Source organism: Phascolarctos cinereus, unplaced genomic scaffold (genome assembly GCF_003287225.1).
Source record: "Phascolarctos cinereus isolate Bilbo 61053 unplaced genomic scaffold, phaCin_HiC Scaffold_4;HRSCAF=312, whole genome shotgun sequence".
NCBI lineage: Eukaryota > Metazoa > Chordata > Mammalia > Diprotodontia > Phascolarctidae > Phascolarctos > Phascolarctos cinereus.
In genome coordinates, this window is record NW_027555847.1 from 463,674,229 (window position 1) to 463,697,956 (window position 23,728).

The 23,728-nt window shown below is 34.4% G+C and overlaps 1 protein-coding gene across 1 annotated transcript in view; it reads right to left on the reverse strand.

Annotated features, from left to right (window-relative positions):
* PREX2 (phosphatidylinositol-3,4,5-trisphosphate dependent Rac exchange factor 2) overlaps positions 1-23,728 on the reverse strand; it is a 382,998-nt gene that overhangs the window by 202,911 nt on the left and 156,359 nt on the right. The window contains exons 8-11 of the mRNA XM_021002117.2: positions 22,192-22,295; positions 10,439-10,588; positions 7,479-7,623; positions 1,515-1,615 (exon numbers count right to left, since the gene is read on the reverse strand). Coding sequence (XP_020857776.1) covers positions 1,515-1,615; positions 7,479-7,623; positions 10,439-10,588; positions 22,192-22,295 — 500 coding nt within the window. The remainder of the gene's footprint in view (positions 1-1,514; positions 1,616-7,478; positions 7,624-10,438; positions 10,589-22,191; positions 22,296-23,728) is intronic.

A 23,728-nucleotide genomic window follows, 5' to 3' on the forward strand; every position in this document is an offset into this window, starting at 1 on the left:
CTTCATTGGAAAGGAGGAGCTGTCTTTCAAGGGTGCCTAGAAGCCAATGAGAAAGAATCCAAGGCCTTAACAATATTAGGATTGAAATGTGAAGACTGGAATGAGCGGTCAACAGGATGTAACAAAAGGATTGTGGTATCTGACTTCCAAGTTCATGATGTTTGAGGGAAAAAAAAAACTTAAAATTAATTATTCAGAGAGACAGGACCAGAAACTCACTTTCAACAAACATTCCTTATTCTGACTAATCTATACTTTGCTTACTGTTGATTATTATTGTTATATTCATCATGCAAATAAAATAATAATTATAGAATCAAAGAATTTCAAAATTATAATAAACAGACCTCAGAGATCAAGTAGGCCACATTACATTTTAGTAAGAAATTCTGCTATAACATAACTGACAAGTTAACCAGGTGTTGCTTGAAGATTTCTAATGAGGGGGAACCTGCTACTCCTAGACTTGCATGTTCTGCTTTGGTATGACACTAATTTGGGGTAGTCCAACCTTGCATAAAGCCTAACTATGCCTCGATCAAGTCTCTACCAGTTGTTCCCAATTCTACCCTTCTGGACAATTTTAAGAAGTGCAGCTTTTAAAATCTAGTCTTTTCCTGTTATGATTTCCAAATCATAACATTCTGCATAGATTTCAATTAACCATGAATTTCAAAAAGCCCAATTCAAGATAGATTTGTAGAAAACCCTTTAGTTTATAAGAATATTATTTTCATGTTCTAAGGAAAACATGATTATACAAAATATTACTCATTTTGGAGGTTAATCATTCCATTTTGCGTGTAGGAGTGAACAAATTTTACAGTGATCTGGAATGAAAGGCCTGGCAGCTGGTGACTTTATACCTAAAAGGAGCAAATAAGTGCCAAAACTCACTGGTCAGCCTCCACACTATTAGACTGTATAGAAATAGTGATAGAACATGGTCACAGAAGGGTCACTTGTCATTACTCTTATCTATGGTATTAATGACCTATTGGAGAAAATTCAAAATCTATTGAATCGAAAAATCACTATTGCTATATTCAGTTCAATATTTTTATTTAGTGCTTGATTCTATCTCACCACAGAAATCCTTTTAGGATCGCATAAGTAAAAGAACATGTAAAAAGATGAAAAGAAATACAAGCATTACCTGGGGAAAAAAGAGATAAATCAAACTGGTTTAACATGTATTCAAATTTTTCTAGATATTTCTTTTCATAGAAGGAGGAAATAAAATCAAGTTACTCTTGTGTTTATGCTTAAAAATTCTATAAGCAAAAAGAATGATACCTTGATATTTTACATTTCATTATACATAATTTCTTATTTATAAACTTAAATTATTTAAATATTTTAAGAGTACAACATATCAGATTACCATAAATGTTTACATAAACTAAAAACACAAATACATAAGAACTGAGATTATACATAAGAAAATAGATGTAACCTTGGAATTGCACCTGAATGAAAATCTTTAACAAGCTATCATTGTAAAGTATATTTACCATGGTGGATAATGCCATTCTCTAATAATGCTTGTCCCAAATGAACTCCTTCCTCGGGTTTATGGATCTCACCAATCTCCAATAACCAGGATACAAATTCACTATGATGGAAAGGCAATGAGGAAAAAAATACATTCAATACATAGACTTACTCTTTTCTTGTATTGTGCACCTAAAAGGAGATCTTCATAATATAGATGATTGCTGCAAATTGCTTTTACACCAAATGTGTTTAGTCCTGCTAAGTATCCTTTTAAATCCAAGTCTACTTAACATAATCAGGTCTATGTTGATACATCCCAAGTCCATGTTCAGCAATTTTTGTTGAACTCAAGATCTCCAGGCAATAGAAAGAACTAAAAATCAGGGAGCAATTTATTATAAGAAAATTCAAAAATAGGCAAATCTCTTATACACACTTCTTATACTGTGCATTACAATGAAGTCCAGCTAGATGAGACACTTAAATATCTGTGATACAAAAATAAAGAACACACAACTAAGAATTTATCTTGATTGTGGAAGAGAGAGAATTTCTGATTCAGCAAATAGCATTAAGCATTAGGGATATTATATATGTACTTTACTACATGAAGACAAACTATATATACAACAAATTTCATAAAAAGAAAAATAAGAGACTGGGAAAATACTTATTACAAATGTGATAATAAAAATTCACATCTAAAATATATATTCAAGTATTAAAAAGTCACAGTGGAAATTCCCATGCTAGAATGGATACAGACATAAAGAATATGAACAAAATTTCCATAAAAGAGAAACTTTTAATAATCATTTGTAATATATTGAACCTCATATAATAATAAATACAAATCAAAACAATTTTGAGATACTACTTGCTATCAGTGAAACAGATGACAATATTAAGAGCTATCAAATTCATTGTGTCTGAGGATCTCAAAAACTTACACACTTCAATGCTACAGAACTGAAAAATTATAGAATCTTTTCTGAAAAAGCAAATTATAATTATGGAGTAAAAAGTAATCATATATTTTGACTTAATAATTAGATTTTTGGAAATACACTCAAAGCGTCATAAAAAAAAGAACAAAGAAAAAGAACTATCTATTCAAAGGTGTTCAGAGAAACTTTATATATAACCCCTCAAAAGTGGAAACAACCTAAATGTGTAATATCAAGGGAGCAGTTAGGGAAAAAAATCCAACTGTGATTCACTAAGGTAAATACATTTAAGACCGATAGGTATGAGATACGCAGATAAATCTAGAGATATTTACATGAAATAATACAAAGCAAAAAAAAAGGGCAGAAATAGAATTATACTATACAAACTATGACCATATAAGAGGAAAAGTAACTGAGAATGAATAGAGATACAAAGAACCCTGGAAAGAATTTGAGTAACTGAAAAATGAGCAAATTTCTAATAACAAACATATTCTTATTAAAGGTGGCTCAATAATAATCTATATTAATTGAATCAACATTAAAGTTAGAAAAAAACATTTTAAGCCTTCCTACCAAGAAATATGGAAAATTTTCACTATGCTGTGATTTCTGTCTTCTAAGCAGTATGGGTAAATTTCATACTTACTGCCAACTTATGGTTAATTGGGGATGAGGTGACAGAATTATACGAGAGCCTTTCTACCTACCTGGTTAAAAGAAGAATATGTGTGTATCCACATACGTGTGCATGCACACACATGCTCACTTGTGTATGGAAATCTATCTTACCCAACAGAGAAGTAGGAGAATGAGGAAATAAGAGAAAGGGAGAGGGTGATAAAAGGCAGGCTAAATTAAGGGAGGCAGTAATCCGAAGGAAAACAGATTTCTGAGGAAAGACAGGATAAAAAGAGAGAAAGAAAGACAAAAAGGAAGAAAATAGGATGGAGGGAAATGCACACAGCATATAATTTATATTATAGATTTAACATATAGTATATGTATAATATGTAACTGTGATACAATGTAAATGGGATGTAAATGGGATGAACTCACCCATACAGAAGTGGACAGCAGAATGGATTAGAAAGCAGAACCCTACAATATGCTCTTTACAAGAAGCACACTTGAAAAAATGAAACACACAAAGTTAAAATAAAGGGCTAGAGCAGAGTCTCTTATGCTTCAGCTGACATAAGAAAAACTGGAGTAGCAATCATGATCTTAGACAAAGCAAAAGTAAAAACAGGTCTAATTAAAAGAGATATGAAAGAAAACTACATCTTCTTATAGGCACCAACATCAATACTAAACTTACATGTACCAAGTGACATAGCATTCAAATTTTTAAAGGAAAAGTTAAATGACTTACAGGACAGTAAAACTACACTAGTGGGGGACCTCAACATTCCCCTTTCAGGGCTAGATAAATCTAACCATAAAATAAAGAAGACAAGGAGATGAAGAGAATGTTAGAATAGTTAGATTTGACACATGACGAGAAAATTGAAAGTGTATGGAAAGGAACATACTTTTTTCTCAGCTGTATGTGGCACTTTCACAAAAACCAACCATGAATTAGTGTACAGTATAAAAAACTCATAACCAAATGCAGAAAAGCAAAAATACTAAATGTACCTTTTTCAGATCATAATGCAATAAAAATTACATTCAAAAAAGGGATATGGAAGCACAGATTAAAATTAATTGGAAACTAAATAACCAAATTTTAAAGAATGAGTGGTCAAAGAATAAATTATACAAACAGTAATTTCATTAAAGAGAATTACAACAATAAGACTACATACCAAATATTGTGGGATGCAGCCAAAGCAGTACTTAGAGGAAAATTTATAACTCAAAATGCACATATATCAATAAAAGAGAGAAAGAACAGATCAATGAATTGGGCAGGTAACTAAAATGATTAGATAAAGAACAAATTAAGAATCCCCAAATAACACCAAAATAGAAATCCTGAAAATCAAAGGAAAGATTAATAAAATTTTAAGTAAAAAACTGAACTACTAAATAAAACTAGGAACTAGTTTTATGAGCAAACACTAAATAGATTAACCACTGGTTAATTTGTTTAGAAAGAAGAAAAAAGAAAACCAAACTAACAATATTAGAAATGAAAAGGGTGAATTCACCACCAAAGAAGATGAAAATAAAACAATTATTAGCCTTCAATTTGCCCAATTATTTGCCAGTAAACCCGGCAATCTAAGTATAATGTATGAATATTTAGAAAAATATAAATTGCCCAGATTAACAAGAGGAAATGGAATACTTAAATAACCCTGTCTTAGAAAAAGAAATTGAATGAGGTATCACTGAGTTCCCTAAGAAAAAAATGCCAAGGACCAGTTGAATGAACAAGTGAATTCTACCAAACATTTAAGGAATAATTAATCCCAATACTATGTAAACCACTTAATAGATAAAGGAATCCTGCCAAATTCCTTTTAGGAAACAAATATGTTTTTGATACTTAAACCAGGAAGCACAAAAAAAAAAAGAAAAAGAAAATTAGAGACCAATTTCCCTAATGAATATTGAAGCAAGGAGATTATGGTAATATATCACCAAGGTCATAAACTATGACCAAGTGGGATTTATACCAAAGATGCAAGACTGGTTCAATATGAGGAAAACTGTCAGAATAACTGACCCTGTCAATAACAAAATTTTTAAAAAAATCCACATAGGATTTTATCAATAGAAGCAGAAAAAGCTTTTGACCAAACACAACACTCATTCCTATTAAAAACACTAGAAAGCATAAGAATCAATGGAGCTTTTCTTAAAACGATAAGTAGTATCTGTTAAAACAAAGAGCAAAAATTATCTGTTTTGGATATAAGCTAGAAGCCTTCCCAATAAGATTAGTGGCAAAGGACAGATGTCTATCATCACCATTATAGTTAAGTAATGTATTAGAAATGATAGCTATAGCAATAATATAATTTTTTAAAAATTGAAGAAATAAAAATGAGCAAATGATATGGTGATATATTTAAAGAACCCTAGGTAATAACTAAAAAAAATTGAAAAAATTAACAATTTTAGCAAAGTTACAGAATATAAAATACCAACAAAACATAGTAGGAAGAGATAGAAAGAGAAATTTCATTTAAAATAACTGCACACATAAAATATTTAACAGTCTACCTGTCAAGATAAACTCAAGGACTTATATGAAAACAATTACAAAACTCTTTTCACATAAATAAAGACAGACCTAAAAAAATATTGGAGATTTATTGCTCATAGGTGGCCCGAGGCCAATATAATAACAATGATAGTTCTACCTAAATTAATTTACTTGTTCATTGGCATACCAATCAAACTACCAAAGAACTATTTTATAGAACTAGAAAAAAAAATTCACCTGGAAAAACAAAGTCAAGGATACCAAGGGAGTCAATGAAAAAAAAATTGGAAGGAAGGTGGCCTAAGCTGTACCAAATTTCAAACTATGCTATAAAGTGGTAATCATCAAAACAATCTAGTACTGGCTAAGAAATAGAGTGGGGGATCAGCAGAACAGATTAAGTACACAAGACACAGTAGTAAATGACCACAGTACTCAAGTATATGATAAACTCAAAGGCCCCAGCTTTTGGCACAAGAAGTCACTATTTGACAAAAACTACTAGGATAACTGGAAAGCAGTTTGGCAGAAACTAGGCATACAATAGCATCTCATGCTGAATACCAAAATAAAATCAAAATGGGAAGATAATCAAATTAGAAATAAAGGTGATACCATAAGTAAGGGATCATAGAAAAACATGCCTGTCAGATCTATGGGTAATAGAAGAATTTATGATCAAACAAGAGATGCAGAGGATTGCAGGAGGCAAATTGGATAATTTCAGCTACATGAAATTAAAAAGATTTTGTACAAACATAATCAATGCAGCTAAAATTAGAAGGAAAGCAAGAAAGAAGGAAAAATTTACAGCAAGTTCTCTGATAAAGGCCTCACTTTTCAAACACACACACACACACACACACACATGACTGAGCCAAATTTATAAAAATGAGGCAATCCCCAATTGATAAATCGTCAAAGGATATGAATAGGCGGCTTTCAGAAAAAGAAATCAGCTTTCAGTAGTCATATGAAAAACGTTCTAAATCACTATTAGTTAAAGAAATGCAAATTAAAATAACTCTGAAGTACCACTTCATACCTATCAGATTGACGAACATGACAGAAAAGGAAAATGATAAATGCTGGAAGAGATATGGAAAAATTTGGGCACTAATGCATTGTTAGTGGAGTTGTGAACTGGTCCAACTATTCTGGAGTATCATTCAAAATTATGCACAAAACTGTGCATACCCTTTGACCCAGCAATACCAATACCATATGTATCCCAAAGACATAGAAGAAAAGCAAAAAGGACCTATTTGTGTAAAAATATTTTTAGCAATTCTTTTTTATTGTGGGAAGGAATTGGAAATTAAGGGGATTCCCATTAATTGGGGAATGGTTGAACAAGTTGTAGTACATGATTGTGATGGAATGCTACTGTGCTGTAAGAAGCGATGACCAGGGTGATTTCGTAAAAACCTGAAAAGATTTACATGAACTCATGCAAGTGAAATGTACAAAACCAGGAGAACATTGTACACAGTAAGAGAAAATACTTTAATGATAACCAACTGTGAAAGACTTAGCTACTGTGATTTAGATAATGATCCAAGACAATTCCAAAAGACCCATGATGAAAAATGCTAACCATCTCCAGAGACAGAATTGAAGACAACACACTTTTTTCACTTTCTTTATGTTTCTTGCTTTTTATTGTTTTTGTGTTTTTGCAACATGGCTAATATAGAAATATATTTTGGATGACTTCACATGTATCATTGATATAGTGTTTGCCTTCCCAATGGGTGAAAGAGGGGTGGGAGAGAGGAATAAAATTTGAAGCTCAAAATTTTTAAAAATGACTATTAAAAATAGATATTTTTAAAAGAAACTCATATCTCAGTCAAGGTTATCATACCTACCTTCCAAGAAAACATTTAGGAAATGTAGTCAATTTTCTCTTTCTGTCTTTGATAAGATTTCCTTGTTGACACATCATTTTGTAAAGTTTCTCTCCCTGCTCAGAGATCATGAGCCAGGTGTCTTGTTCCATCCCCAGTTTCAAACCTAACATAAGTGAAAAATGAGGAAAAGGAAACAAACTCTGAAGTTAGTTTGTAATGGCATAAATACACTTTTCATTCTCTAGCTATCAAAATTACATTGTATACTTTCCATAATGAAAATAAACTCATATTCATAGAATTTTAAAGGTTAAGAGACCATCTAGACCAACTTCCTTTTATGGATCAGGAAAATGTAAATAGATGTGAATAATGTCTTAGAATCCATCAACATAATCATTAATATTTAATAAGAATCCTAGTAAATTGCACATAGCATCTTCCTTTCTTATTTCAATTTTAAATTTGTATTTTAGAATATATGTTTATGTACAACTAATCCAACTGTTAAAAGATAATTAACTGGTCAATTCAATCAAAATTCAGCTAGTTTTTTTTAACTGAATAATAACACTGTTTAACATCCATAATTGATCTAGGACAAAGCCCTCAATTATGTTCTTCCTCCCACCCCAAATTACTCTGTGTGTGTGTGTATCTATATCTATATCTATCTATCTATATCTATCCATCTATCTATATACACACATATATCTATATATATATACATATATATATAGATATATGTATATATATCTATATATATATTCTCTATTTGTTTATCTGTGTAAATACCATTTCTCCCCAGTAAATGGGGAGGGCAAAAACTATCTCATTTTTCCTTTTACACTCCCATTCCCTAGCACATTGCATGGTATATAATGAGAAACTTAATAAATGCTTATTGAATTTAATAGGGTAGAATTGAATTAAAATCAGTCAGTCATTAGTCATCTGTTATGTCTTAGTCCTTACTTTTGTTGACCATTCCATTGTACTTATTTTAATAACAGTGAATGTGTCATTTATGAGGGGACCATCACAATTTGCAAGAAATTATATAAGTTGGAAAAAAAAGTTTTCAACTAAAGTTATTTTCATCGATTTAATTTAACTAATAATTCATTAGGCACCCCTTCTTTGTGCTGACCAAAGAATAAAGAACATAGTGTACCTCATCCCTACAAGTTGATAAAGAAATTGCTAGATAACAGTGCCCATTTTCCTGAATATATATAGGTATTTGTTTTTTTTAATCCATATTCCTGAAATGCACTGAGTTAGGATATACTTCACAGATTCAGAGCTAGTAATGTAGAATTCAGAAGTCACATTTTCTATGCTATTCAGAATGAGGAGGGGGACAGACCTGCGATTTCATCATTATAGAGAATTCCCAGGGAGGAAATTTCTTCTACCTATGCAACTTGACACCTGCTCTCCACCTTATATCCTTTCCTAGTTCCTTAGGGGCCCTAAGAAGTTATGATCACCTGTCCAGGATTACATTTTCACTATATGTCAGAAGCAGATCTTGAACCTAGATCTTCTTGATGAAGGCCAGCTTTTGATCAATTACAACACACTTCTCCATAATTAAAAAGAAATGTTTATGTTTAAATGCTGAAGCATTTCAGGCTACAGATTTCTAATGGAGTAAGCTGGAGGTGATTACTTGACACAGTTTAATAAAATTAAACACTTCTTACTACCATAGCACCCTGATGTCCTCAAATAATGAATGTGCCTCTAAAAGAGTTCACTTTGCAATTTACAAGAAACTGACCTAAACAGTCTGTTACTACTTAACCTACTGAACAGAGAATAGAGAACAATGGGCCATAAGGAAAATCCCATAGAAGAAAGTGTTACACTAAGGATGGCTTCCATTTGCATCCCATCCCCAGCACATCCTAGCTGGGCACGTATGGGTTATTTAGTTTCTCTATGCCTCAACTTCCTCATTTGTGAAATAGGAATAATAATACTTACAGCTTATGCAGGGTGTTCTGAGGATCAAGGAAGAGAATAAATATGCTATGCTGCATTATGCTGCTTAATCCTGTCTCTTATGAACAAATAGTATGAAGTTGTTTGTCAGATACCATGAATAGGCTCCAAAAATGATGGGACCAGAGACAGACTGAAAACAAATAGTCTTATCAACAGAAGAATATGATTATTTTACCAATAATCTTTTTTCTTTCCTGTTTTCTGTTTTCAGTATCACAAGAGTACTGTAATAGAATACTCACAGAGAGGATGCCCCAAAAGCCTTAGCAAAGTTTTAAGCTTTGGGGGCATCTTGTAATATAGTAAATCAAGAAGAATCATTTGCCTTTTCTTCTCTGCTTTTTCATAAACAGTATTGTATAGTACAAAGAAATCTAGACTTGGGCTCAGGAAATCAGGATTCAAATCCCAACTCCATCACATACCTTTAACAAATCATTTAAGCTGTCTTGACCTCAGTTTCCTCATCTGTAAAATGGAATAGTTCTATCATCTAAGTAATTTCTTTATCAATTTGGGAGGCGATTAGATGCCCAATTCATAAGGGCTGAAAGTGAAAATAAAATAAGATAATGCATGCAAAGCTTTTTAACCATAAAATATGTAACCATTCTGTATTTATTGGGATTTAAAGCATTATTTCATTATGTAAGTATTGTTGATGCAATGTTATGATTGCTAATTACAAGGCCACTTGATGAACTGAAGTCAATATTAATTTATTAAGCACCTACTCTGGGAGACAGCTATAAAAATGAATGTGAGAGTCTCTGCACTAATGTAGTTTGCATTCTGGTAAGCCAAGTTCACAAATAAACAGATTATAAGAAAGGTGTGAAAGTGTGTAAGAAAAGAACAAGCAAAGTGCCCTGGGAGTTCAGAGAAAGCAGAGATTTCTTTTGGTCAGAGTGAATAAGTAAAAATTGGCATAAAATGAAATGTAGTATGTAATCATTGGCACCTACCTTTTCGCCTTTCTCTTTCTTTCATAATAGCTTCTAACCATTCATGCTTTTCTTCAGGTGTTTTGGCCATACACACAAACCATTTATTCTTTGCTGTATTGTGTATCTTCCAGCCATTAACAACAATGTGTCCACTGCTGTGGAAGTCAGCTGGAATGCAACATTTTTTTTAAATTGAAGAGTAGAATGTAATTTATATGAAATTCAGTGAATTCACCCCAACATCTAGAATTTCTGAACTTTTCAAAGAATAGTAAGATGACCAGTACCCTAAATGGCCACATTCTGTAAACAGCTGTAAGGGTAGGATTCTACTCCCAACCTACTTAATAAAATTTTAAATGAATAAACAAGATAGTTCTATGATCTCTTCATAAGGTATGAATCCTTCAGAAGGGACAAGAAGGAAATGGGAATGATAAGCAAAAATGAAAAAAAAATTTACAAAAATGTCAGCCACACCTCTAAAGACAGAAAGGTTTAAGCAGATAAGCCATAGGCCAAGTTAGTGGGAGAAGACTCCAGGTTTCCAAGTACCTTAAGGAGGTAATAACCAGGGTTGTGCTCATGCCAGCTTGGGTTATGAGAACCCATTGTTAAATTTTCATCATGAGCATTTACAACTCAGAAAGGCAATTACAACAAATCAAGGCTTGATTTATTATTTGTTGACTGTCTAGATTGAAGAAAGCGCTAATAAGGCAGATAAAACTTAAAAGCATGCATACATATTTCTTACCACCACTACCCTAGCCTCTGTATTGCTCTATAGACACTATTTGAACTTAATGTGAGTGCAGTAGAGAATCAAGGACTGAAGTTATCTCCAGACTAGAGGCCTGATCACTATAAGCTAACAATAACTTGAATTTATATAATGCATTAAAGTTTCCAAAGTGTCTTATATCCATTAATTCATTTGAACCTCACAAAATCCTTGGGAATAACCTTATGTCTATACCAGAGGGCTAGGGCAACAGCATCTGGGGGCAAGGATATGAGTCCAGAGGGTATTAACAATTCCACCCCAGTGACCATGTCAACAGACAGAAGGGACTAGTAGGACAATCAAGTGTCCAGCTAAGAAAATAAAGACATATCTAGGGCAAAATACGTCACTTGAAAAAGACTGCCTGTGAAAAGACACAGAGACAGAGAGAGAGAAAAAACAGAAGTCAGAGACAGAGACTCAGAAGGAGATCTGGAGCGAAAGACAAACAGGCAAAGATAATGATAAACAAGGACAGAGAAAGACAGAGAAAGACTGAAAACAAATGCAGAAAAAAATGGACAAATATGGATATAGAAAGATAGCCACCAGAGTAAGGAGTCATCTTCATAAAGTATAATCCCTTATACCAGAGAACAATGCTGGATATGAACTCAAGCAAGGACTTGCAGAAACCAGGGATCATGAGATTACCTTTTGGATATAAGATCTCAACATATATGCCTTACTATAATTGTACTCTAAGTTTGTGCCTACTTCCTCATACATGCTGTTTTTATCTGTGAGAGGATGTACCCTAGAATTTTGTGAGAAAACATTTTGTTCCAACTGTTTTTAGTGCACCACCTAAGTGAATAACTTTGCTAAGAGTTAATGAAGAGTAACACAGACTGATGATCATGGGGAACCACACAAACAGGGGTTCCACAGTACTAGAAACCTAGATCCTCAAGGTTACCCCCTAGAACACTGAGACTCCTAGTACCCGGCTTCCCTCTGGTGATGTGGATGGCCAATGTGAATGGGAACTGAAAGACACAAGCATGTGATCTAGAAAAATATTTTAATCAAAGTGCATAAATAATAAATTCTGAAAGAATAAAATTACAGTGACATTTAGTTCTTCCAATTATGAGTACCAAAAGGCAGCTCCAGGCCTGGCATGAAGGATTTCTTAATTATTTTAGCTCACTATCAATCATAAGCACTCTGAGTGACATTTCATTTATTCTATCCAAAAATTCTTTTTAAAAATTTTATTGGGAAATGCCATGTAGAACAGAATACACTCCCAATGTTTTACAAAGCATAATGAAAAGTAGAATACAGCTGAAGAATTCCCAAAAGATGTGTTTACCACGAAGTAGTAACAAGAGTAAATAATGCAAATATATGGTAATAAATGCATTATTGTATACAGTTAAAAGACAGCTATCCTTGTTCCCAAAACCTGTCTTGCACTCTTGCCATTCAGTTGGAGTGGTTCCAAGTCCATTTCTTTTAGAGTCTGTTGTTACATGCTAAGTGGTTTTCTCCAGATTCCACAGATCCATTTTTGCCAAACACCCACATAGCACTCAAAAATACTGAAGGTTAAACTAGTGCCACTTCATTTCACTTGATAATAGATAGAATAAGAGTGTTTCCTTATTCGTAGTATGTACTTTTGCTTTATAACCTTAATCAAGCAAAGAATGAAAACAGGACGAAGTAGTCACTAGAGAGTGCCTCACTGTAGAATCTTCACCACTAAGCAATCCCAAGAACTTCAGTGAAAATATCAGTGACTGCTCATAAGTGACATTTTGTCTTCCCTCCAAAAAATTTACCTGGGCAAAATGATCATTTGGAGTTAATAAAAACGAGAATGCCTGGGAAATTGTCACTGACATTATGAAAAGCAGACTATTCTGTTGCATTTTCCCAAATGATCAATTTTATTCAGTAAGAGTCATTAAGTCAAATCAGGTCATATCAAGTCAACAAGGACTGATTAAGAGTTGGCTATGTGCCAGTCACTGTGCTAAGCCCTTGGGATACAAAGAAATGCTAAAGAAAGTCCCTGACCTTAAGGAGCTCACGACCTAATGGAGAAGACAACATACCAAGAATTGTGCACAAACATAGACATAAGGATACAGGATATTTAGAGATAATCACATAGGGAAGATACTACCATTAAGAGGACTGGGAAAGACTTCTTTCAGAAAGTGGGACTTTAGCTGGGACCTGAAAGGAAGCCACGGAAATGAAGAGGCAGAAATAAGAAAGGTGAGTATTCCAGATATGGAGGATAGCCAGTGAAACTTCATGGAGTCAAGTGATGAAATGTCATGTTCCAGGAACACCAGGGAGGCCAGTGTCACTGATTTGCTGAGCGCATGCAGGACCTTAAGTCATAAAAGGATTGGAAAGGTAGAAAAGGGCCAATGTCTTCATTAAATGAAGACAAGAATAGAATCTGTATCTCCCCTAATCTGTTCCATAGCTTTTATCAGGTTATTTCTAGGTATGGTCACAGACTTCCAAAGAGTATACTGCCAAACTTTACTAAATTAATTCCAGAACTATCTGAAACATTCTTAATTAAGCATGTCAAAGTTTACATTGTATCTTCCCTAAATCAGATAGAATATATGTTATAATCTTGCAAGTACTGAAACTAATTTATAATAGTTTGGGGAACTGAAAGCAACAGCTTTTTTTTGCCCCTACTCCCAAAAGACAATCATCACCATCCCTAAAAACCGAAAAGTTGATAGATTACATACCTTGGTATTCATTAAATTAGTAGAAAAATTTGAAAGTTTTAGCATAGAATTAAATCCTAAATTATCTCTATTTTCACTCTCTGCATCCCATTTCATTTCTCTCACTTCCCTTATGTGGCCAAATCAAAATAAAGGAATAGCCATAATTGCTACCTGCTTCTCTTTCTCTGTCTTTCTGTCTGTCTGTCTCTCCTCTCTGTCTCTTTCACTCTGTATCTCTCTCTGTTTCTTATCTGTCTCTCCTGACTCTCCCTCTCTCTCCTCCCCCTCTCTCTCTATACTTTCCTTTTCCCCTTTCCTCTCTCCCCTCCCTCTTTTTCCCCCCATCTCACTTTCCCTCTACTCTCTCTTCTACATCTACTTCTCCTTCCTCTCTCCCCTTCACTCTCTATTCTCCCTCATTTCCTATATCCCTCTTTCCCTCCTTAACACCTCTTACTTTTTCAGAGACAGACCCCAACTGAGTGATTTCCCTAGTCCTGCCTCCCCTCCCCCCCAAAAAAAGTCAAGCAAATATTCCTCCCTGGGTAATTCCTTGGTCAATCTTCCTTTAAAGCCTGGTTGTATAGGAACACACTCAAATATATACAAGCATCCTACACTTACACTGCACAGCTAAAGAGGGTGGGAAAGCCATGTTCACTTAGAAATGATCTCTAATGGAACCAAGAGGTACTGTAGATGCAGAGTGCCAGAAACACAAACCTACCTTTCTAGAGGTTCCCCAAAACAGCCACAATTCTGCTGTCATAGTCTAAGGCCTTATTTCCTCACACCTGCAAGAGCTGTAGCAATCTCCTGTCACAACTTTCTATCCCTCATCTCCCTTCAAACCATTCTGAATACTGCTGCTAAACAAATCTTCCTAAAAAACCACTTTCTTCTTGTTAACCACCCCCGCAACTCAAAAATTTTTATTTCTATTATATTCCACCTGATTTCCACCTAGCTCCACCCTACTTATCTCAACTTGCTCCCCACATCACCCAAAGTGTTTCTTCAACTCTACTTTGGTTTGTATCTTCATTGTACCTTGTCAACATCCATGCTGTTGAGCATACTGCTGTCTATCCTGGATAGGCCCTCTCTTCTTCCCTTCACCTATCCATATACTTTCCATTCTTCCAAAGACCACTCAAATTCCATGTTTTCCAAGAAGCCATTTTCTACTACTATAGGCTCCAGTGATCTCTGAATTCCTAAAACACTGATGATGATGACGATGATGATGATGATGATGACTTATTTATTAGCAACATTTGTAAGACCACATTTGAGCTGCTCTAAATTTTAGAGTGTTTTCCCTCATAGCTGCTTCTCCATAATATCCAGTTACTGCTCCTCATTCTACTTGCCAAAGATAAAGAAAATATACTTAACTTGTATATACAAATATAGTAATGTAGAGATTGGGTCTACCCTGATAACTGAGGTGCAAAGACTTTGCTTCTCTAATTTAAACATCCCCAGTTCTTTCCATAGATATCTTTTTGACATAATTTCTATTCTCCTTTCCCATCCTCTGGACACACAAGAGTTTGTAAACATCTTTCATAAACATTGAATCCCATGTTACTCCAGATGTGGTTCAGTGGATTACCACCTTCCTCATTCTAGAAATTATCCTCTGTCCATCTAGCCCAAACCAAATGAAATGAGGGATAAATAATTGAACTTGCAATAATGTACATACTGTTCAAAGGTTTACAAAGCTTGATAGACATGCTGTCTCATTTAGTTCTCAAAGCAACTCTGTGAGGTAGCTGCTACTCTTACAATCATTTTACAAATGAGGAGAATGAAGTAGAGAGGTTAAGTGACTTACTTATTCAGGGTCACACTGCTAGTAATGGCCTGGGGCAAGATCTGAATACAGGTTTTCCTGATTCTAAGCCCAATATTCTATCAAACACTATGGCATCTACTTGTCTAACTTATAGTAATCACACACACACACACACACACACACACACACACACAAACATGTGTGTATATACACACATACATATATACATAAATAAAATGTATTCATATATGCATTTATATACTGTAAATAAATAAAATATATTTATATGCACATACATATATATACATATATGTGTGTACATGCATGCACATATGTGTATGTCTGTATGTATAATATACACACATGCTTTGCACAGTGCCTGGCACATGGAAGGCATTTAATAAATATTGTTGATTGATTGATATATGTATATGCTTGCACATACATGTATGTACATACATAGATGTATAGATATACATGTGTATATAGGTGCATATATACATTATTATAGATAAACCTATTGTGAGAGATGAACTCTCAGAAGTGAAGCCTCCTCAAAGGTCAATAGGTCTTGTTAATAGTTCTTGATTATTGCTTTCAAAATCCTCCCAGGCTCAGACCCTGTTTTTAAGCACATAACAGAAAGAATAAGTCCTGCCCCCAACCTGAACTGTTTGCCCCTGAGAAGCTTCCCACCTTCTATTGTCTCTGGGATGAGAGGGAGGGGGGTTGGGGAGGGGAGATTGCAGAAATTACCTAACTCATGTGAATTCAGCCCTAAACCCCCTCCTGATCACCACACCACTGCTAGGTCAGCATTAGGTTTACCAAATAAGGACATGTATGTTTGGGTTGGCTATACCTTGTTTCCTTGTTCTTTGTCTTTGAATTTTCATGCCTAGAATGTAAGCCCACCTCCCCAGTCAATGGGAGTAAGGGATAGTGGTGGGTGGAGGTTTTTTGCATTAGGGTATACAATCTCATTTTGTTTTCTGTGCCTCAACTCTCTCCTCCTGGAAGTGTACCAAGGGAGCAGACGCCCCTTCTAGAGGGATTGTAATAAAAAGTAACCTTTGCTTCCACCTTGAGAAGTCTCTGAGTTTAATTGATTTAGAGTCGCTGTCCCACACACTATGTATATAAGTTATTCTGCTCAAGTACATCATAACTTCCTTCAGGGTAAATATCAGGTCTTGTGCTAATTCTATATCTTGGCCACATTTTTTCCCTGCCAAGCACCCAGCACAGTGAGAAGGACATTCAATGAATGCCTAATTAACAGTGTGGCCCTAAAATTAACTAAGCTTGTAATCCAGGTTAACCTCAACAGCATCATCCCATATAAGAATATTGTTCCCATTTTTCAAGAGAGATGGCAATCTACTGGCCATTATATGTGTTGTTTATCATTTGGTCATTTTTCAGCCATGTCCAACTCTTCCTGACCCCTTCTGTGGTTTTCCTGGCAAAGATATTAAAGTGGTTTGCCATTTCCTTCTCTAGCTTGTTTTATAAATGAGGAAACTGAGGCAAACAGAGTTAAGTAATTTGTCCTGGATCACACAGCTACTAAGTGTCTGAGGCCTGATTTGAATTTAGGAAGAATAGTTTTTCTGACTCCAGGCCAGGCACTCTATCCACTGTGCCGCCCAGCTACCCATTATATGTGTATGAATATCCAATTTAGATTTGTACTCCACAAGACCAGTCTACTGCCCTAGGCACAGGATGAAAATAAAGCTCATTGCCTCACAGATACAGTGAGTCATACTTTGAAAGAAAGCCAATATGGTAGCATTTTTAAAAACTTAATGTGAAGTGATAATTAAACATTTATGGGTGTTAGATTTTATCTTCTCATTTGCTATTTAAATTTCTTGATGAAAAAGCTGCTGAGCAATTTGGGGTATATATACAAAACTGATATTCCAAGTAGCTTATATTTTAACAATGACTGCACAATTATTTCTTGCACAGTCTTTTAGCAATTTTGATTCTCATTTAGTTCAACAGTCATGCCCAGGGCACAAATAGTCATAGAATAATAACAAAAGCACTGATTTCCTTGCATTTCTCTAAAATAAGAAAGCTCAATAACACCATCCACTTTTGCTCTGGTAATTAAAGAGAGCTATAGATCTCAACAGATCAAAATATTTAATTTCACAGAATGCATCATATAAAATCTTGAATTAAAATAGTTTTACAATGAGTACAAACTATCAAAGGTCACCGCTGACTTTTAGTAAAAGCAAGGAAAATCTAAAGGGCAGCCCTGAATAAGTCACTAATTGCTTCAGAGCTTTATACTTTGCAAATTCTCTATTCTTAATTCAGCACACTTTTGCATAATGAGATGGGATTTTCTAAAACTGAAGTAACCATAAATCTCAGCAGACATACTGGTATCCTTTCAATAACTTTGCATCTTAATGAGATGGAAAACTGCCAAGTATTGTATACATGGGCTGGGAAATGTTAGAAAATGCCAGAATGCATTATCCACTGCATCAAGAAACTGATGACTAAATATTCTGTTCACTCCCATTCCGGTTGATCAACAATGTGAGAGTATATCTATATATATTCAAAGGAATTCTATTTAAATAACAATAATGTGAATTAAGCCCACTTAAGGCTAAAAAACAATTACATTTGCATCAAGTCTAATGTTTTATAGTCTAATAGAACAAAGAACCCTTGATTTGAAAATAAGACTTGCTGAAATCATACTAATTTGGATATGTCACATTTTTTCTCCTTATTATAATAAATTAGTTTATACTTTTGTACCTTTACAAAATATAGTTCATCAATACTTCAAGGATCCATGCTTTCCTCAGTATGGATATTCTCTCCACTGACGCATTCTACTAGCTTTCCATATCTTAGTAGATATTCTCTGCGAATTGCCATAGCAAATTTCGCTTTTGGTGAACGACTGTCTTTTGATGCTCCCCGCAAAATGAAGCTGGCCCTTTAAGAACATGCACACAATTCATAACCAAACCCATACTACAAGCATTTACTGCTTGGAAAATTTAAACTCCATTGAAATACTCTTCAAGAACCCAGGGCCACCTTATATGCCAAGATGAAGCACTGAAGTAAGATTTTATTAAAAACATACATACATAATGTTCCCTTTTATATGACGGGTTTAGAATAAAAACATTGTTATTATTTCTTTGGCCAACAATTGAGTATTTAAAAAGAAATTAATGCATCCAATTTCCCAAACAAAGCTCTGTATTTAAACAAACAAAATAACAGTAACTATCTTTAGAGAAAAAGTAAGACATTTCACTACTAAAGTTTATCCCATAAGTACAAGTTTTTTATCAGGTTGAATGCAATCAATAAGCATTTTTCAAACACCCATTGTGTACCAAACATCAGCAAATTATACCTCCCTTCAACCACAAGGTGGGATTACTTCTTAATGGGGCATATTTATATCTATCAACATTATCATCCACTGTCTGGAGCAGCTGGAGGACATCATGATCCACAGGGAATCATTTTCAACCAGAACTCTGGGTCGGATCTCCTACATCCTAATGGCGTATGCCTTTGATAAGCATACTTTCCCCTGCTTTGTGCCTTATCTGTTGTTAATGATCAGGGGGTCACTGAACAGGAAAAAAAATGGTTTTTTAGCTATAACTATTTGTCAGCCCTTCCTTAACTTGTCTTTTTTCTGATTTCAAATTCAGAGTTTAAATGAAAGCGGAATGGGGAGGAATGGAATGGGACACATGCAGTCCCATGGACATTAATCTGTAGTGACTATTAACACAAAAGCTCCAGTCAGGAAATTGTCAGCAGATTTTAAATCCTGGATTGTCAGGCAACAATTGTGCAGTTAAGGTAGTGATCAGAATATTAAGAATCAAGAACAAAAGAGACAAGAGGCAGGGAGAGTACTTAGTTTGGCATGGGGATTGTTTTAGAAAAGAGTCAAGAATCAAGGGAAAGTCAAATTCAGACAGGTGTTATGAAGCTCTCCATTTCCCCCAACTTTCTTCCCTTCTCCTTTCTTTTCCTGATCAGTTCTATGAGCTTTTAAGTTCAATACTAAATCTTCTTTGATCATTTGTACTCACTGTAAAAACTAATTTAATTCCAGGTTTTTACATGACACATTCTGTGAAATTAATATAATGGAATGATCCCTGATTTGGGTTTTAGAAACTGTAAGATGTTGATGAACCAGTCACTTAAATTTTCTGGGCCTTTCCAATCTTTCTAACCTAATCTTTTCTAATCTAAACTTTCTAACCTGCAAAATGAGGGGTGCTGGGACAGCAGATAAAGCATTAAGTGAGGACCCGCCCATTTATAAAAATTCTCTTACAAGGTTTCCTTCTACCAATGAAAAAGAATGAAGTGTCTCCAAAGTCCTACAATCAGAGCTGTTTATATACAGTAACAAAAGCTAATTTTCCTTGCAAGAAGCTGTAGTAAGTATCCGATTGCAGCTATTACAGAGGCCCTATTACTTCCTAAACATCTATTTTTCCTGGAAGACCTCCTGGGCTGTGAGTGAGTTTATCACTCACAAAACACAATTTGAAATTGTGCCAGGAAAACTCAGTTTCACTCTAAAGAAACCAATAAAGCACACATCCGCCTATCTTCTGGCTCACCACTAACACCACCACAATTTGAATCTTAGTATAATATTACCATAAGCTAAGTTTTATTTTACCAATTGAGAACATCCCCCATGAACTCCCTTTTCTCCCAGATTCTACTTCTAAGATCCCTTCAATATTAACCCCATTCTTTCCTCCCTTACTGAGGCAGCTAGCCTGGAATCAAGAAAGACTGAGTTCAAATTGGCTACAGATCTTTACTAGCTATAAGACCCTGGGCAAGTCACTTAACTTTTGCCTCAGTTTCCTCAACTGTAAAATGGGGATAATAATAACACCCATCCTCAAGGTTGTTGTTAGGATCAAATGAGATAATATCTGCCCCTAACAAAGTGCCTGGCACACAGTAGGTGCTATATAAATGCTTGTTTCCTTCTCTTCTTTCTCTAGAATACAAGAAAGAGATGGCCCTGCCCTTTAACAAAGCCAAACTCTTCCAGTATATCAATGATTCTGTTCCATCCCATATTCTCTGGGGGCTAGCCCCTTCAATCCTTCATATCAATTTCTTATCTTCAAGTTCTATACAATGGTTCCATCCCTACTGCCTAAAAATATACCCATATCTCTCCCAAACCTTAAGAAATTTCCTATATCCCTACTCTTTTCACTGCCAAACTCTTTGGAAAAATTTCTACACATAATGCCTCTATTTCCTCATACCCCATTCTCTTTCAATCATCCCCTTGCAATCTGGCCTCCCACACCAACATTCAAAATAAATTATTCTTTACATTACAAATGATCTCTTAATTGCTAAATCCAAAGACTTTGGCTCAGTCCTCATCCTTGCTGATCTATCCGCAACTTTTGACAAAGTACTCCTCTATATATATTCTCTTCTTCATAATTTTCACTGCATAGCTCTTTCTTGACATTGATGCTAGCTGTGGCTGTGTAGCTGTATGTCTGACCCCTGCTTTGAAGTCACTTCTGCTAGCCATCATCCACATGCCACCATGTTATGAAGTGTGTACACAAAGGCTCTATCTCTTTTCTTGCTATAATTTCTCTTGATAATCTCATCTATTGCCATGGATTCGAGCATAGTCTCTAGGCAAATGGCTTCTAAATCAAGAAGTACTCATTAAGCAACTACTATGTGCCAGGCACTGTGAACAAAGATAAATATGAAATAGCTCCTTCTCATAAGGAGCTTGCAATCGAGCCAGAAGAGGACAGCTGATGCAAAGCCATGTATATGGAAGATGGAGTATCATGGAAAATGAATGATCAGATTAGCTAGACAATAGTGTACATGACAGAGATACATGGAAAAGAAGGGGCCAGGTTGCAAAGAGCTTTAAATGAAAAAAAAAACATTGGGAGAATTAGGAGAAGAATCCCCCATAGCACCCAAATGATGCTTGAAGAACTCAGTTGAAAAAGAGCCTACTCCACCCAAAGCAACACATACCACTCTTGAATACCTCTATTTTTTAGAAAAGTTTTCTCCCCTTAAATCCAACTTAAATTTGTCTCTTTATATTTTTCACTTGTTTTTCTTGATTTAGGTTAACTTATATCATAAATGCATCTTGAATTTTGTTATATCACATTTACATTTATAGTAGAAATAAGTAGTCTCAAATATAAAAATTAGTTATATTTACAAAGCAATTCACAAACCAAACTACTATTCAATCCAGAATAATTGTTTATGTATGTAATAACCACGACTTCCATATATACCCAAAGCTAGAGGCTTCTAAACTCCAATGCATTAAATAAATGGTGATTCTAATGAAAAATTTATTCATGCATATTTTTCTCACTAAAAATCCTTTACCAATCTAATAATTACTTACCTGTTCCATCATCCACATTCTCAACTTCCATCACTTCAGTATTGATTCTGCCACGAAAAAGATAACGGTGCCCATCTGTAGAGGCCTTGCTATTTTTTAACCGCCTAATAAGGAAATAAAACCAATGAAACACTTTATGAATATATATTAGTTGTGCAAAAAATTGAAATTAAAGGATAACTGAAAAAATGCAGACAAACCAGCTTTATAAAAATCAAGAGATTTTTATTTTTACAACTACCTCATTATCAATCATTGCATTTTTCAGAACCTCAGTATTTTCATCTATAAAATGGGGATAAAAAATACATGTACCACCTGTCTCACAAATTTATTGTGAGAAAACTATTTTACAAAATCTAAAGTGTTATGCAAGAGTAAGGTATTATTATTGTTGTTGTTGTTGTTACTTAAATTTCTACTGAGTTTCTAAACGAAATATTTAGATTTTTATTTAAATTTAACAAGAAGAAACACTTCACTAGATTGTTGAGAGACAAGAACCTATTCAGTCACTTGGTGGATGTTTTTCATGAAATACAAAATCTGATTTCATTTAATACACAACGATAATTCTTATTCAGATAATATAGTCACAATTAGGCCATTAAAAATGAATTGTAACCAGTTTGTTTTCAAGCACCCTCAGACTCCACCCCTCCTGAAATCTATTCTGATACTCTGCTACCGGGCTACATGCTGCCCAGGTATCCAACTGATAACATGTCATCCAAGGGTCTTTCCAATTTCATTTTTAAATTTTTTTTTAACTCTCTTGCACTAAAAATACTATAGAACTACATCATACCTATTCATTCTAGGAATCCTGCTCTTACAATACCTAGGCTGCATGGAAATTATCCAACTATGTCTTGTATTCTTCTTCTTCTTGATCATGAACCCTAAGATGGAATGAATGCTGCTTCCCAAAGTTTTAATCAAGTCTATTCAAGCAATCATTTCCTTCTTATTAGTCAGTATCTACTCTAGAATTAGAATTCACTTTTTTACTTTCTCTGCCTTTTAAAGAGTAAAATTATAATTAAATGAAATAAAAAATTTATCAGTGGTTCTGATTTTCTTAGTGAGTGAGCTCCAGTGAATGCATGAATGGTTTAAGTTTTCCATCATCATCACCATCATCATCATTATTATTTTTTATTATTATTATTATAGTGGTTGTGTCCTAGATGCTAGAGGTATATTTGTCACTTTTTTTCTTTTATTCTGGTGATATATGGTATATTTCCACCAGAGTACTCCTTCTGTTTCCCCATTCACCGACACCACACATATGCTCTCCACTAGCCTTCCCCAATCTGGGTCCTGAATCCTTAGATCCTTAGGTATAACTTTTTTTTTTTTTGGCAAATGATCACAGTAGGGAGCCAATGCATTTATTTGCAGATGTTGTTCTTAAAATACAATGCTAACTCTGCATTCCTCTTTTATTATTTTTATCATTATTATTTATCATCATTATTATACTTGTTTTATTAATTATCAACATTTTCATAATTATAATTATTTATTATTG